We start from the raw sequence: 17,504 nt of genomic DNA on the forward strand, positions 1-17,504 counted from the left end.
ATCAAAATAGGCCAGCTAGAAATAGGATGAGGATTAATTTGGGCGTCACAGGGTTGAAGATGTTGTTTATCATCGCTGTCATCTGACAGGTAGTGGCTTTAAAATACAAATGTTGATACAGTCCCCAGCCTAGCTATTTTTCTGGTACAGCACTGGAGTATTTTGTTCAGCATTATTGGCTGCAGCAAGTGTTTCTTGGTGTGCACCTTCATGTTTTGAGAAAGTCTCATCACTGGTTACTGCTTAAAGCTGCAAAAATGCAAACACCCTCCCACACACAGAGCCACGGACACATGGATGCATGCGCACACAGTTCCCCTTCCTTGTCTGCTCTCATGACTGCAGCAGCTCCACACGACTTCACACCTGATAAGAGCTCCACAGTACATGGCAGTCTAATGTGCCATCAGCACTGACCCAACCTCCTCACCCCTCTCTCCCTCCTAACCTCACCCTCTCTGTCCCTCCCTCCCTGCTGCTGTTGTTCTAAGGTTTTCTGCGTGTGCAGTAGTAAATAATTCATTGTCAGCTGCACTTCTTACAGGTCCTAGTGCCGAGAAAGCAGCCTTTGCTCGTCATTCCTGCAGTGTGCACTCTGGCAGCAGCTCCTGAGAGAGAAAGATTACACAGATCCAAAGAAGCTGCAGAGCACACCGAACCCCCCCCCCCCCCTTCCACTGAGGATACACAGGACTACGCTTACTTTCCCTCCTCCCTCCCTTCCTTTCTCTCTTACCCATCCCCTCACTCTCATGCTCTGTGCTGAGCATTATCGTAGCGGCTGGGGTTGTCGGCAGGTTGACCATCGCCTCTTAACAAGCCACTGAGGAGAAACTTCAAGAAGCTCATCCACACAGCTTCCATTTCCTCCTGCCCAAGCATGCTGGAGCTCGGACAGAGATGGACGAGGCTGATCTGCTTGTCGCTTCTGTGTCTGTGTCTCTGCCTGCCGAGGGAATCAAACGCCAGGAGAGCTCCAAAGATTCCCAGATGTCCTGCGACGTGCTCCTGCACCAAAGACAGTGCCTTCTGCGTGGATACCAAGGCCATCCCCAAGAGCTTCCCACCTGGAATCATCTCCCTGTGAGTCCAACATCTGTGTGTGTCTGTGGTTTTCACTCTTCAAAAGCACATTTTCATAACCTGTATGAAGTGTGAGCATTATGCAGGCTGGTAGAGATGGGTACATCACTGATGTCACCCTCTGTTACGTAATGATGCGGGAACCCCTACTTGTCTTTTAATAAACTAAAAGTGAATATAGCTGCTGTTTTCTTTGTGCAATGTGTCTTTGCATTAACAGAGATATATATATACCAGACAGCATTAAATAATAACAATGATAATAATAATGTCCCTTTACTGTACCTTATTTCTGAACTTAGCTGGGGCAGCACAGCTGTAAAATGCGGTCGAGCTCCAGAGAGTAAGACCAACAATAGATTCCCTATTTCTCTGCAGCAGACCTGCTTCTCCTCTGAGAGATCTAATCTTGAAGAGAGTTCAGAGATACGCTCAATGAATGGAGCACATGTAACGATTTGGAAAGCTTTACACTTGATGTGGGGATTTTATGTTCCACTTAGAAAGTTACAAGTTGCCCCTTGTCATGGGACACTGACCCCCATCGCCAGAGGATTGAATACACGAGTCAAGGGACTTCCAGAGCACAGGCTGGTGGAGGTGTCCTCCTTTTACAATAGAGAAGAAGACGTGAAGAAGGAACTTGTGTGTCCTCGTTTTCTTTTTAAATATATTTAGCCCTTCTTCATATTTACACTGCAAGGAAGGCCATGTCCCGAGGGAAGAAATAAATAAATACGCAGTCTATGTTGGAATAAGATGAAACACATGAAGTGACTCTTCTACACATCTGATGAGGGTGATGATGATGATGATGATGTTTGTCTGAACAGGACGATGGTAAACGCAGCCTTTACTACAGTCCCAGAGGGAGCTTTCTCGCACCTTCATCTACTGCAGTTTCTGTGAGTGTTCCGACCCACAACAGAGCACTTTCACAACCTTTAAAACATCATAAACTCTTAATTCATATCTCTTTCACTATACCAGTGAGCTTCACACTTGTCCCTGTTTAAAAATAAAGTCACTACACTTAATGTCACACACGTGTTTTAACACAGTCGATATTGTCGCGCTCGCAGACAGCTTTTGTTTTGCAGTGACAATGGGAGTGACTTCAGCTACTAGAAATGAATGCTTATTGAAAACAGTGGTGACATAGCAGTAATAAGAGTAAAGTGGCTCTGTATCAGTGTCATTGCCAATCACTGACTCCCTTCAGTTGTGCTCTGCCGGACAAAGGGCCGTTTATCTACTCAGATGCAATCATGAGTGTGTGGTCACGTCCGTGTGTGTGTTTTTGTCTTGGTCTGTGTGTGTTTGTGTGATTCCAAAGTATTTGTGTTTATATTGTATTAGCTTTATATCCTGTGATTGTTTTATGTGATAGAGAGTACAACTGTTTGTATGTATGCATTGTACTCTCTTCTTTAAAAAGCATCTGAATAAGCCCAGAGACAAATATAAACAATGATATCTATATTAATGTGTCAGTCGGTGGTTTAGCCCTCTCACTTCAGTTGAACGTGTATCACACTGTCTACATGACTTGATCATTATCGTCTCCTTTTTGCAGGCTCTTGAACTCCAACACATTCACCATGGTTGCCGATGATGCCTTTGCTGGCCTGTCTCACCTGCAGTACCTGTAAGTGTCACACTTCAATGGTTCTTCCAAAATCATTTTGACCCGTTTTTTTAACTCGCTGTGTTTTGGTGTATCAGATTTTTTTTAAATATTGAATGAAATGTACTTATATTACTGTGCGTGGACTGACAAAGATGTTTGCTAAAGAAACAAGTTTTAAGGTGAAACCATGTAACATTTGAAAAAATAAATACTCTAGGTCGGACATACTATTATAAATAGAAAGTTAAATTCATAAGCTGTAAAACACACCCTTGATCAGTTCAATACTCAATACACTCACTTTAAATAAATACTGCTGTGTAACTGTTACTGAGGCAGCTTGCTGACTTTGACTCCCACGTTACTTCTAGTTTTACATTATTTGTTGCATTTACCATTATGCTGTAATTGTTAAGCGAAAACTAAGCAGTTTTCAACTGATTTTTAGTTTTGCACTCTTTTCTTTCTGTCATGCATTGTTTACTTTTGTGAATGATTAATTACAATAGGTCTACGTAGCTTTATTTCCCTGCAAAGTGAATAGAATTGACCTCAATGCAGCACTGTAAGATTTCAGGATTGGACTGCAGTATTGCAAAGGATGCCAAAACTAAAACTGAAAATAAATCCTCCTACGAAAGCGAGCACACTGCGTGATGAAGCAGAATATGCCATTCTGTGAATTGATGTGCTTTAGAAAGTAGTTATCTGATGGCTTGGAGCATGCAGCTCTCGGTGGTGGCCCTGCCTCCGGCTGCTTGCTGTGTGTGGCTTTGGCTGCAGCCCAGCCATCAGGCCTCTCTGCGTCTCTGCCAATACCGTCACTACCCGCTATGAATACTAATAAAGTCACACTTTCATATCCAGCCACCTCTGCACATGCTGTACGTCCTCGTCTAACAATAGACAAAACGTAGACAGGGTGGAATCGAATGATGCTGACACGCAGACCTTTTTAACACTGACTGCACTTATTTTTATCACATTAATCAAAGGCATGAAATTAGCTTTTGCCATCAACAGTCTTTTTTAACGTTTTTCCTTTGCAGTTTCTACACTGATTGTATTAGTCAGTAGGATCTATCAAATGGAAAATAAAAAATAATAAAATATATATCTGTATTGTCAAATGTTTTCAAGCCAGACGTATTACTGAGGCCATTACCTTTTGATAGTAAATCAATCATAGTGACATACTTGCTGCTTACAGTCAAATTCCTCTTGTATCCTGCACTGACAACACAACCTTGTTTCCAAACAAGCATCACATCCTATAATATAGGCTGAATTTCAGAGTTTTTCATCACTGTGTGCCATGTGGGTGGTTTGTTCTCTCCTCAGGTTCATTGAGAATAACGACATCCAGGCTCTCTCAAAGTACACCCTCAGAGGACTCAAGTCCCTGACTCACCTGTAAGTATTGTGTTGAGCTAATAAGATACGAAACCCTGTCTACCAATTGTCACTTTGCACAACAGACGATCGGATGAAACTAAAATATATTTAGAAACCAGAACATTTGAAAAGAAACTTGAAAAGCAGGTACACCGTTTCTTTAGCAATTGTATACAATGCAACCAATGAGGACAGCTATGTTTTCTGGTATTTTTCAGATCGCTCTCAAACAACAACCTGCAGCAGCTGCCAAGAGATCTATTCAAACATCTAGACATCCTCACAGATTTGTAAGTGTGCCTTCACTGAAATAAACTCAAGAGCTTTGACCCTACAATCTGTCTCTCCAAAACATTGGCTTGCTGGGGTTCCCTGAGGCTTTAGTGGACTACCACAATTGGCTGTAAAAGTGTCTGGCTCCAGCGTGTGGTTTCTGTCTGAGTCAAACCATGCTGGTGCACTGAAACACTTTTGTCGGTTGTTTCCTTCCTGTTAGGTTAGGAAGATGTTTTTCTGTACTTGTGTACATAACAGTCCTGTCTATTCTTCACCTTTATCTGTCCAGCTTGGTTGTCTTTGTCCCTAGCTGTTATTAGCAGTTATTAACACTGTGTTAGTACATCGAGAGAGATAGAAAAAGAAAAAAACGGATTCAAATTCCTTGTATGTGCATACTTGGCCAATAAAGCTGATTCTGATTTACATTTGAGCATTTAAGATAGAAACTGCTGTTGTCCCTCATCCTTACCTGATACTCAGAGACCTGCGGGGGAACTCTTTCCGCTGCGACTGTAAGATCAAATGGCTGGTCGACTGGATGGAGAGGACCAACACTTCTGTTCCTGCCATCTACTGTGCCAGCCCTTTTGAATTCCAGGGACGCCGAATCCACGACCTCACACCGCGAGACTTCAACTGCATCAGCGCAGGTTTCACCTTCTCTCTGTCAAACATTCTGGTGGTGTCATGGCATAACTCATTGTTTTATAAGTATTGCAATTCCACTTTGTCTCCCCATAGATTTTGCTGTTTATGAAACCTTCCCTTTCCACTCTGTGTCAGTGGAGTCCTATGAGTTCAATGAGGATCAGTTCGTGGCCTTTGCTCAGCCTGACTCAGGGTTCTGCACCTTGTATGTATGGGATCACGTGGAGATGGTCTTCAGGATGTTTCATAACATTACCTGTAAGTTGCCAGCTATGAAAGCACACATATTGTAGCATTCTATGTTTTAAAACATAATCCTACCGTCTTTTCTGCTCATGTGTATCTCTCATGCAGCTCGCTCTGCTGTGTACTGCAAACCAGTGGTGATAAACAACAGTCTTTACATGGTTGTCGCTCAACTCTTTGGTGGATCTCATATCTACAAGTAAGGCTTGCGATCTAATCTTGCAGGTCTAGTGCCCTGTTGAATTTCTCCAGCATATAGAAAAACATAACCTTAAGTCGCCACCTTTTATGCAGATGTCCAATCAGTGTTGATGGTAAATGTAGTCAATTGAGGCAATACATTCCTCAATGTGTGCTGAGAGTGGTATCAATCTTCTCATCTAACTCTCGGCAACAAAGCAAATAAGTGTGTTTCCCAAAAGATTGTTTTATCTGTGAAAAGCTGTAGGAATACTATGACAACCCTTTTGTTATCGCAGGTGGGAAGAGGGCCCACAGCGCTTTGTAAAGATCCAAGACATCGACACCACTCGCGTGAGGAAGCCCAACTTTGTGGAGACCTTCCAGCTGGATGAGGAGTGGTACTTTGTAGTAGCAGACAGCTCCAAGGCAGGCTCCACCAGCATTTATCGCTGGAACAGCAATGGTTTCTATACTCACCAGTCCCTTCATCCCTGGCATCGGGACACACATGTGGAGTTCCTTGATGTTGGGGGAAAGCCGCACCTCATCCTCTCCAGCGCCTCTCAGGCGCCGGTGGTTTACCAGTGGAACCGAGGCCAGAAGCAGTTTGCTTTCTTCTCCCAAATCACAGCGCTAGCAGATGTACAGATGGTTAAGCACTTTTGGGTGAGGAAAGTTCTTTATCTTTGCCTCACACGCTTCATAGGTGACTCCAAGATCCTCCGCTGGGAAGGGCAGCAGTTCATAGAGATCCAGACTCTTCCTTCTCGAGGCTCAATGGCAGTGTATCCTTTCACAGTGGGCCTCCGCCAGTACCTAATTCTTGGAAGTGATTTCTCCTTCTCCAGAGTATACCTGTGGGATGACCTCACTCAACGCTTTCAGCCCTTCCAGGAGCTCAACATGAGAGCCCCGCGAGCGTTCAGCTTGGTATCTGTAGACAACAAGGACATAATGCTGGCTGCTAGCTTCAAAGGCAACACCCTGGCCTATCAGCACCTGTTGCTGGATCTAAGTGCCAAGTAGACATGCTACAGCCAGAGCGAAAGGAGGTGTTTCTCAGCATTTATCAACATGTGCCAAATAAAGGAAAGACTGCAAAATGTTAAAGCCATGTAACTCAAGGTCTGCTGTTTCACCTGAATGTTTTAAGCAAGGCAACTGATTAAATGATTAATCGATTTTTATGCACTATCCCTTAACATCTGAATGCAAGAATGTGATGATACACAGCACCAGTAACATGCCAACGTAAGTGTAATTTGCTTCTGTTCTGCCAAAAATGAATCTCTGCAATGTTTGGCAGGACTAAACTATTATATTGTATGTGTACCAATGTGAAAATGATATGCATGTGCATCGACAGAATTATTCACTGGATGCGACTGAATATTGTAACTGACTGTAAAACAATGAAGGTTTTGTAAATTACACAGTGTAGTTTATCTGTGTAGCATTCTGCATGACACAGTACAATATATATGATATAACTATGTAAAACAAGCAATACTTACCATTTCAATACTTAAAGATCCTTATGTCTATAGATTATGTCTATGTTTATATATGAGATACCATTGAATTTGTTTTGGATTTAATGTTCATTCTGCAATAATAACATAGGATCAGAGCCAGTCTGAGGCATGAGCAAACTAATCATGGGGCACAAAGAATTAACTGAAAATGTGAACCTGCTATTGCTCTTCAGAATGTAGTGTTTTTAAAGCTATTATCCAAAATGTCTCCCCAGTTCACAACACTGGGATTTTTTGGGGGGACGTGGGAAATGAGAGAACATTTGGGCGCACTATTGCAAACTTGGGGATTATAACAAATAAACAATATGAGAGGCGTTGTACAACATGTTGGAGAATGTACATTAAAGTTCTGAAAAAAGTTCAAATAATTTCCTGTTTTTTAATGTACAGTTACAAACTGTATTTATTTGTTGAGGTGGACATTTGCACATGGAAGGGGTTATATGATTAAATTCAGTTTTAAAGCCCATAAAATATTCTCTGTCCTGTCTTATGTGGTTAGAATTTGCTTCTCGAAAACCGTGATAACCCCATAACACAACTCCTGCAGCCATCAGTAGTTTATTTTGTATTGCCGTACAAATCAGTCTTAAAGAATATATTATAATATAATACCATATATAAGACTGTGTTAGCTGTTAAATCTGGATAATGACGTATGAGGCCCTTTGAGTTGTAGACAACAGGCTATAGCCAATAAAAGGAATAATGAAAATACACCATTCAGTAATTTGTACTCACTGCAAACTCAAATAAAAAATACTTAAACCACGCATGTATTCTGGGAAGAAGATATCTCTCCCGTTGCAGGGATATGCGCGTGATATGCGCGTAAAATACGCAAAATGAATGTTCGCGAGCAGAGTTATGTGTGCGCTCGCTTTGTTGCTCCGGCTGTCTGCGTGGGTGGAGTAATAGCATAGTCTTCTTTGCACACGTTATCACCGCCTTTTCGCACGATTCTGAATTTTAAAACGCGCGCGCCCATACGTTGTTGACATGTTAGCCGAATATCGCATATCAATGCATCATGTTGAAGTGAGGGTTGTTTTTGATAGCTGGCAGCTGTATGCGAGCTAATACTCTAAGTTGTCCTTTAACAGAGGAAACTATAACTCACATAACGTTAAAGTGTTTGTTTCTGCTCAGAAAGAGAGCAGTTAGTTAGTGGCTGTTGTTAGCTAACCTAACGTTATACTTGACTCTAAGCTAAACGTTAGCTGTGTGATTGACAACATAAGCAGGTCGATAAAGGTTGAGTTAAAGTTTAGGTATTTCAAATGTCTAACGCCACAGAAATTAAGTTGGCAGCTGAATGGGAGGACGACGAGCGGATGAATTTTATGTTCTCGGACTTCAACGAGAACCGAGATGTCAACACGACGGACTGGGACAGTAAGATGGACTTCTGGACGGCTCTGGTCATTAAAAGCTGCAGGGACCGAGGCACCGTGTGCGTCAGTCTGCAGGAGCTGAACAAGACCTTCAGAAGGAAAGAGAAGTCACCACTGGGCTTGGCGACTGTCATCCAGTCCATGGCCAGGTAACTGTTACTGCGTCATGTCATCACTGACTGTTACTGTCTCTGTGGGTCAATCTGGTTACATCGTATTGTATTTTAACTTCTGCCAGATGTGGGAAGATCCAGAGGGAGTCCGAGTTTGCCGCCAATGTGGACTGTGGCTGGCTGTCCTGGGGTGTTGGCCTGCTGCTGGTAAAACCTCTGAAATGGACCTTCTCAACTCTTCTGGGAAGCAACCAGGTGCCTTTGGAGGAGTCCTTCGTTGTCATTGAACTAGTGAAGGTTTGTTGAACTCCCTGTTTCCTGATGAGGCTCTACAATACAACATTATCACGTAAAACACCATGTTTTGTTGTGGTGTACTTATTGATGGAATATGTTGTGCATTACCTTTATTCGTCCCCCTTCAGTTTTTACAACAAATGTCCAGTACAACATGCAAACGAGTGTGTGGAGTACCGTACCGCCAAAGAGAACGTTACTTTGAAGACGGATCAACTTGCAACCGTGCTGAATGGTTTCTCTGATGTTCAGGGCTGACGCTAAACGTTATTGTGGTTTTCCTTTGTTTTCCAGGAGAAAGCAGCAGAATTACTCAAGGTGTACAGGCGCAGTGGATCTGCAAGCCGCTCCATCCTGTCATTTCCAGAGCTCTGTACTCTCTCCTCTGACGTCTGTGCCGATGAGAGCACCCTGTGCATGGCGCTCCTGCAGCTGCAGAGGGACAAGCAAGTGACGGTTTCATTGCACGAGGGTGAGAAGGTAAACACATTCTCATTTAAAAGACGCACCGTTTGCCAGTTGTCTTTCGCGACAAAGCCTGATAAGAGATATACTCTTGATTGCTGGTTTAATGTTTTCATTTTCAACTGTCTTCAATGTGTCTTCTTTACAGATTGTCAAGTTTTGTCAGGCTGGGCAAGATAATGTTTCCCCAGTCAGCGATGTGGATATGGGCATCTACCAGCTGCAGCGCAGTGAGAAGCTGCTGGGAGAGCGGGTGGAGAAACTGGGCCTTGAGGCTGACAAGTACATGAACTCAAATATGAACTTTAAGTAGAAACAGAATAAGTATTGGTGGTGAGCGGTTGATGTCAAAGAAGATGATACTTTTATTTTACAAATCTACATTTACCGTCTGTGATGTAGTCATTAACTTGTTCCAGTTGGGAAATAACCTAAATTTATTTATTTTATTTTTTCCAGTTATTGGACTAATTAGTCAGAAGGACTGCATTACATTTAAATGGTTGTGAAAGTCATGCTTTCTTATGATTATTGCTGACGCTTTGCATTATCTGCAGGTGCAAAGAGGAAGCAAGGACACTTCTCCGGGAAGGGAAGAAATCACAGGTACACAATAACATTGAACTGAAACAAAAAAAAAACATCTTACTGTGCGCAAACCAAACCTCACAGCACTGGTTTCAGTGGTAATGTTCACTGTCTATCCCACAGGCGCTGAGGTGTTTAAGGGGCTGCAAGAGGGTGGAAAAGAGAGCCGACGGCTTGTTTGCCAACCTGGAGTCCATCAGAGGAATCCTGGACAGAATAGCGCAGTCGCAGACTGATAAGAAGGTAAGAGGGCAGAGTGAACGTCAGCTCTCTTTCTGTGTAGTTATCTATAACCGAGTGTGTTGTTGTGCTGATCATGTTTGTAGGTTATGCAAGCATATCAGGCCGGAGTGTCTGCCCTGAGACTCGCTCTGAAGGACGTGACTGTGGAACGTGCTGAGAGTCTTGTGGATCAAATACAGGAGGTACAGTAGATGTACATTTACAGATAGTTAATTGTATATTTTATCATTCTAATTGAATCTTGCACTTAAAACATCTTAATGTGTCTTTCCTATGATTTAACCAGTTATGTGACACTCAAGATGAGGTGAACCAAACTATATCCAGTGGCGTGACCAGCGCAGGTATGACGTACTGTTGGGTCTTAAATACATTGTGTATATGAATATATCAAGGAGGGTCTAAGTTTGCCATGTGTTGCCATGTAGATGAAGACATGGATGAGTTGGAGGAGGAACTGAAATCTTTGTTGGACGAGTCAAAGCCGGTTTCCATCTCAAGTTATCCTGAAGTTCCAACAAACGGTCTGCGAATCCCCGGGGAGCCGAGCCTCCAAGGTGCCGACCTGCTCAGTTCTCTGCCTGCGGTGCCTTACAGACGCTTGGATATCACCGATGAGCAGCTGGAGGAAGAGTTAAACCAGTTAACCCTCACAGATTCAGGTTTGCACTTTTTAGATTTTCACTCTTTCTCTGTTGGACTGTAATATACATGTTTTTGGTAACAAATGGTCACCTCTCTGTCCAGGCTTTCAACAGAAGAAAATGACATCGCCAGCCAAGAGATTAGAGCCTGCACAGTGACGGCACAGGTTTAAAGCTCGACATCAAGATATCAAACTGTGTTTTTCCAACATCCAAACAAGCCAGAATTCATAGAAGTACAATAAAGTACAAAGAACTACATTAGCAATTGCTACTTTATTATTGTAAGAGATGTAAAATCAATGTTATAATAAAAACAAGGCACTTTCCTTCATTAATAAGAAATAAGCATGGAGGCATGCCAAAAAGGATTTTTAAAATATATTTTTTTCTTTTCTAAATTAAAATGCTTTTCAACTTAAAAGATCTGCTCTGCCATCAGGATCTCAAGTCAGAAGTGAACATATTTACGGTTTAAATTATGCTCTTAAACTGCGAGACTAGTAATGCATTTGTATTTTTTCTTGTATTTTGGCCAAGTGTGAGAACAAGTACATTTGTTGTTTGTAGTGTGTGTTTATTGATTTCTTTAAATGTCCTTTACTGACTGTCCTCTGAAGAGCATCAACTTGCCTTTTCAACTGTAAATTTGAAAATAAAGTGAATATTATGCCAAATGATCAATAAGTTTGTTTAGTCTCACTGCAACATACCTGCGAAGACTGAGACGCCTACCTTAAGTGAGTTTAACCAAATATGTTTCCCAAAATAAAATTTATTTTAATCACTTGTCTGCTGTGGTATTGATTCAGTGGCACTACACCTCAGGAGACTTGTGGGCCTATGCAATATTCAACATGCAGTGGAGATTCACATAGATGTACAAGCACCAGAGACTGTAGTGGGAAGGCACTTATCTTGAGATATTATGAAACTATTAACGGAGGTACAATAAAACACAAGGTTTTTCATTTTCTCTAAGGTCTACAACATATGAAATGGATTCTTCTATTAAACATTTTACTGCAAAAGCAGTTAAACTGACAGATATTATGACAAACCCCATAAATAGGGCAAAAAAAGCCCGGCCGACTGGGAGACGATGCACCCTTAATGTCAGGATAAAAATAATGTATTATCAATGGAAATATCAGCAGCTTCTAGTTTATCTTCAGTCCAGGAAAATAAATCCAAAGGTTTTAATAACGTAGCACTTTAAAATAAGTGTTGTAGTGTTGGTGTGTCCACTGATCGCGTGTCCTATGTTCCACTAAGCTACTGTGACTAAAGGAGGACACCTAGTGGCCAAATGGTTGAAGTACAAACACATTTGTAGAAAGAGACTGGCTGGTTTTTCAATGAGATTGGTGTCATTTTCAGTAACAGCAGACTCTTCAGAGTCAGAGTGACATTAAGTTGATGTTGCTGTGACAGACAGTCGTGTTTAATATGATACTGAATGGCTTTTGTTTTATACAGATAAAGCTTTCACAAGACATCAGCTCAGTGATTTGGCTTGTACATATATCGTTCCTGTACTTACACCCTGGTACCAGTAACTAATTCCAGTTTCACGGGACATTGAATGATTCAATGAGTATGAACATGATGTGAATCATATGCTATGACATTTACAACAACTTGATTTTGAACAAACATGTTAGAAAGTGCTCTCCGCAACCACCATGGAAACAGAAAAGGGAAGAATGGTGTTCATGTCTCCAGTGGACTTGTACTATATTTGAATGTGATGTTGTTCTGGAGGCTCTTAATGGCCCCAACACTTTACTAATACACTTAAAGCAGTATTCTCCTTAAATATCTGTACAAACAGAAACCAAGTAACCAAAGCAACAAAAAAAGAAGCATCGCTTTATTGTATAGATTCATTCGTATACTTCAAGGACAAGTGATATTAATGTGAAAAGCAGGTTATTAAGTGATTATAATTACCGTCATGTTGGTGGTGCAGACTACTGTCAACATCTGAGGTGATTTTGTCCTCTCTATTAAACAATAAATAAATAAAAAACCAATTCATTACAAATGTATAGCCTTTATAAAGTACAGTTAATAATATCACAAAATCCTATTACAGCAGTGTTGCAAAAATGCCCTCGTATCACAAATAGCATCAGTGGATATTGTTTATGCCCAAACTTATTCTCACAATGGCCTTCATTGTCTCTCTCAGAGACACACTCTCTCGCTCATACACACACACAAATATACGTTCACCATCCGTTCATACTGCATGTGCACCACTGCTGTTTTTGCAAGTCAACAGAGGAAAGGTGAAATTACAGCTCGTTCACCCTTCACCAGCAAATCTCTCAATTGCACATTATGCAGCTCGTACATACAGTAACGTTGTTATACTGATATCACAAGAAGATAAAAGACATTCGGGGAGTATTAGTTTAATAATTTCAGTTCTATCCTATGCAGCAGTTTGTTGATATGTCCAGACTGTTGTTGAGAAGACGGAGCAGATAGAGAGACATGTAAAGGTGACTATGAGCCATGAATACACACGACACAGCTCGTGTGTGGTTGATCCGGTCGAGCAGGCACTGATGCAGATATTTGGCTGAGAATTGGTTGTATGCATCGCATGAGACAGAATGAGGAGGAAGCGAAAGTCAAGATGTGTATTATACAAGATCTCATTGGTTGCAAAATAAGAAACATTTGGCATGCTTTATAGTCGTCATTTTCTCATGTATATTAAGAAAAACAAAAGTCTTTATGGAATACCATGAACAAAATTATAATCTTTTACTTTTTTCATATTGCAGTGTTGCGTAAAAAGCAGGCTACACAGTGGATCAGGCTCCTTCCTGCTCTTGCAGTGTGTTTAGAGTAGATGTGTGCGTGTGTGTGTGTGTATGTGCATGTTAACATTGCAGTGTTAAACTGTTCTGTCGGTTCCCGAGCGCTTCCGCACAACCTTCTCCTCCTTGACCTGGTCCACTGCCAGTGTCTCCAGCTCTGCCTGCGGCGGGGCCACGGGAGTGGCGCCATGTGGGATGCGGTGTGCCACGCCCACGTGAGCCCTGTACTGACGGTCCCGAGCCGGGCTGTGTCGGGGGCTGGCCGTAGCACCCAGGGGAGCGATAGGGGAGCGCTCGGAGGCAATAGGAGGGATGACGGCAGGCCGTTCTCGAACTACCTGCGGTTCGGGAGACTCTCTCCCGGCCTGCAGGAAGGGCGTGGGGTCCGGCATGGCGTCTACCGTCTCCCGCAGAACCAACCGCCGGCCGTCCGGGCCAAGCCGATACACCTCAGTCAACTCTGGGTGAAGAGGCTGGGAGAGACTCTTCTTCATGCGTCGCCGCGGGGTTTCAGGTTGCCTGTCCTTGGCCGGTGGAGGCGTGGGCTTGTATGAAGTGACCGGACTAACGTTGGGGCTGGCCTCAGACGAACTGCCGGCTAACAGCTTCTTCTTGGTGGCGTGAAGCTGTGAGGTTAGGTAAGCAATAGTGCTCGCTCTCTGCTCCAGCTCCCCGGACAAAACAGCCAGCTTGTGGCTCTTCATCTTGAGCTCATCCAGGTACTTCTTCTCTCTCTCCTTAATGGTGTTTTCTAGGACAGAGATCATGGCGTTCTTCTGCTCAAGGTCCCTGAGCAGCTCGGTGTTCTCCTCCTCCTTCTTCTTCAGCTGGGCCTCGAGCTCCTCACACCTCCTTTGCAGCTCCCTGCAGCGGACTTCACTGCTGTCTGAACACACACAACAACAAAAAACAGAGATGCATACGTGTAGTAAACAGCAAACATAGATACACGTGTGTGCACACAAGAAATACAGTAATAGAGGCCGGAGACATTCATCTCCCCAGACCGCAGCACTAATTAGTACATTAAGAGCAGACACTGCCTATAGACAGTCTGCCAGCTGACAGAGACAGCTTGATCCTATGGAGACGAATCTGCAGTGGGCAGAGAGCTCCAGTCTCACGTTACAACTCTGGTGTACGGCAATGGCAGTGCTCTTCTCTGACCTTCATCCCCGGCCCACCCAGTAACAGCCTATACAGCCATGTTTGTACACGGGCAAAAAACGTGGAATAAAATACAACTGTGCATTATGTATACACAGTAAATGTGTGTACAGTATTCGATGTCTAGTTTACATTATATTTTCCTAATTCCATTCCAATAGAGGGATGCATAGAAAGATGTTATCCATCCCTCTAAGGGAGGGAGGGGGGGGGGGTGGTCATTTTGCATCCCAGTTGGAGCAGCTGAGGCCTGCTGCACTAAGCAGGTTGCAGGCTGTGCATTAGCGCGGTGACAGATAATCTCATTTCCTGCACTCCAATCTCTGAGATGTCCCACGCTAACATGATAGTGCCTCTAACCGGAGGCCCTAAGGGTATTGCTTAGATCTGGGCCAGCCATGTTAAAAAGCAAGCAACATATAGTGATCCTGGTGAGACGCAACATGCTCCCTGTTCAGTTACACACATCGGTGGGGTCATCAGTGGCATGTAAATATATTAAGCTGCATGCTCCCTGACTGTACTCTGCTGTCAGTATAAAGACAGAGGAGCTGGGGCTGAATGGCACCAGTGTTGTGACTCCATGACATGGCCATGGTAACGTGTGGGGGGAGGGTCACTGGGCAGTGGGAGCTCTAATGAACAGCAGGGAGTCCCACACTGCAATGCTTCGTGGGAGGGACTTTGTTACCAGGAAACCTGTCCACTGACACAGACCTCTATGTCAGCAGAAAACACTGATTCATAGCCTTGACTGTTTTGTCTGCTGCTGCTGTTGTACTTTTACAATTTAAATAACTTGTTAAGAAACAAAACTAGATTTGATATAAATAATCCAGGAGGAAACGACTTGTTGCAAGTACTTTCTAAGGCCTTTCTAAGACATTGAACGTCTGCAGCAAAACAGATGAGTGTGTACTTTACAGGACAATATAGGCTTACCTGAGGGATCAGAGCCTCTCACAGTGAGCTCATATGTCAGATCTGTGAAAAAAGGAGAGGGTCACATGAGGTTGCAAAAGGACAGCTATCAAACAGCATTCACATTACACACACTATGTAGCACCACTGCATGTTTGGGGAAGACGTGTCAGTGGTTTCCTTATGGCGAAGTATTCCTTTAACAAGATTAGTGACAGTTCAACGTCAGCTTTAGTGACAGATTAGCCAAGAATACGGGAAATCAGGGCCAAAGCTTACAGTGTGTTGTTTACCTAGGCGTCAATCTTTATATCCTCCCTTTGTGGAAGAATATATCTATTACTGGTATCATGCTCAATATAGATTTTGCATTGCTGCAGTGCAAAGTGTACTCACTGATGCTTGAGTGCATTTCCCATAAGTCATCATATTCTCTCTAAAAAGGTTTAATAGTGGCCCCACAGCGTCTCAACTATCCATTTAGGTGTTCCATCTGATCTGCCTCAGCTGAGATATTCCCTCTAAGACGTTCTTTAATGAGCTGGTTTTTACGCAGCATGAGGAGAAGAGAGGTGGCTACGTGTGGTTGCGCTCACCTGTGCATTGCTGTTGTAATCTGCGAATCTCTGCGTGTAGCCCCTTCAATGTGTTGGCATGGTCGTGCTGGAGGAAGAGCAGGTTTTTCTGTGCACTGTGCAGCTGATTTTCCAGTGGAACATTTGCTGATGCCATGGCTGATAGTGTTCAGACACACAGGTGGACAGAAAACAAGGAGAGACAGAGAACAAGAGAGAGAAGGAGAAGACGATAAATGTAAAGTCAGTCCATCTGGCAAACAGGCCGGTAGCTCTCACCCTTTCGCCTTTCAACAGCTGGGTTTAGGGATGTACTCACACTTTGCTCTGTCAGCCAAGATCTGCTTTAGATGACATATCGACTTCATTACCATTGGATAATACCATCAAACACATTCACAATGGAGGCCATTTGGCACTTCAACTAACCAAGCAAGTGTACAAATTAGCAATTAGCAAACATGCTGAGGAAAAGGTGAGGATGCACATTTGTTAATTTGCAGGAAAGGTGTGTACGCTATCATCATTAATAAAGCTGGGTCGATGCTACGTTCAGACTGTAGCAGAAAAAGGCGAATTGATCCTAATTGATCCAGAAATAGGAGCACTCCATTTTCGCTTGCTGTAATTATCAACCAATCACTGACATGAAGCTATTGATCTGAGAGTGAGCAGTGTAAAACAACAACAAAGACCAAAAACAAAGTGGAACACAATGACACTGGGTGTGGCATGAAGGCTTGCAGTCTCAAGTAGGCCCATCCTTCCACGCACCCCCGATGTCCTTATCTCCAGAGCCAAGTCAGAGTGAGAGATCCAATAACTCAGTGACATCTTCATCCTCTGCCAGACAACTGTACCCGGCTGAGAGTTGAGAGCACATTGATCCCTGCAACAACCCTTCTGAGTGCGGAGAAAGCCTTTTCTCTTTCTCCGTGCATACGTAAGTGTGCTTCAATAAAACATCCCAGAGCTTCTCACTCTTACATCATCAGCTCTCTTAACATAAATAATATATCTCATGACACCTCGCTGGACACACTTCACAGTCTTCTGTGTGGCATTTTTTCTTTCATGGCTTACAGAGGAAAAGGAAAGCATGTGATAATCAAAACACAAACTGGTAATCACAAATAGAACCAGTGATGCATCCTAAAAGCTGAAGAGATGATCTGTTATTGATGAGCAATGTGGCGTCTTTCCGATAAACCCTGCACTGCAAGCATTTATCTCATCACAGCTCTTTCCTAGAATAGCTTGG

At 43.0% G+C, this 17,504-nt stretch overlaps 3 protein-coding genes across 3 annotated transcripts; 2 read left to right on the forward strand and 1 right to left on the reverse strand.

The window, feature by feature from the left end:
- Positions 1-798: 798 nt before the first annotated feature.
- Positions 799-7,426, forward strand: lgi3 (leucine-rich repeat LGI family, member 3). The gene is made up of 9 exons (XM_079270901.1): positions 799-1,083; positions 1,917-1,988; positions 2,660-2,731; positions 4,055-4,126; positions 4,327-4,398; positions 4,868-5,037; positions 5,129-5,293; positions 5,390-5,480; positions 5,761-7,426. The coding sequence occupies exons 1-9, from the start codon at positions 881-883 to the stop codon at positions 6,488-6,490; spliced, it is 1,647 nt and encodes a 548-aa protein (XP_079127027.1). The 5' UTR covers positions 799-880; the 3' UTR covers positions 6,491-7,426.
- A 597-nt stretch (positions 7,427-8,023) lies between these two features.
- On the forward strand, positions 8,024-11,535 carry chmp7 (charged multivesicular body protein 7). The gene is made up of 10 exons (XM_079271129.1): positions 8,024-8,545; positions 8,635-8,806; positions 9,101-9,286; positions 9,420-9,553; positions 9,829-9,877; positions 9,983-10,102; positions 10,186-10,284; positions 10,389-10,446; positions 10,531-10,764; positions 10,850-11,535. Exons 1-10 carry the CDS (start codon positions 8,283-8,285, stop codon positions 10,903-10,905), a joined length of 1,371 nt encoding a protein of 456 aa, XP_079127255.1. The 5' UTR covers positions 8,024-8,282; the 3' UTR covers positions 10,906-11,535.
- A 1,207-nt stretch (positions 11,536-12,742) lies between these two features.
- Positions 12,743-16,400, reverse strand: ccdc92 (coiled-coil domain containing 92; the record flags this gene model as incomplete). Its single annotated transcript, XM_079270255.1, has 3 exons — positions 12,743-14,466; positions 15,690-15,731; positions 16,265-16,400. 3 exons carry the CDS (start codon positions 16,398-16,400, stop codon positions 13,658-13,660), a joined length of 987 nt encoding a protein of 328 aa, XP_079126381.1. The 3' UTR covers positions 12,743-13,657.
- Positions 16,401-17,504: the final 1,104 nt, after the last annotated feature.

Source organism: Melanostigma gelatinosum (genome assembly GCF_949748355.1).
Source record: "Melanostigma gelatinosum genome assembly, chromosome: 6".
NCBI classification, from domain to species: Eukaryota; Metazoa; Chordata; class Actinopteri; order Perciformes; family Zoarcidae; genus Melanostigma; species Melanostigma gelatinosum.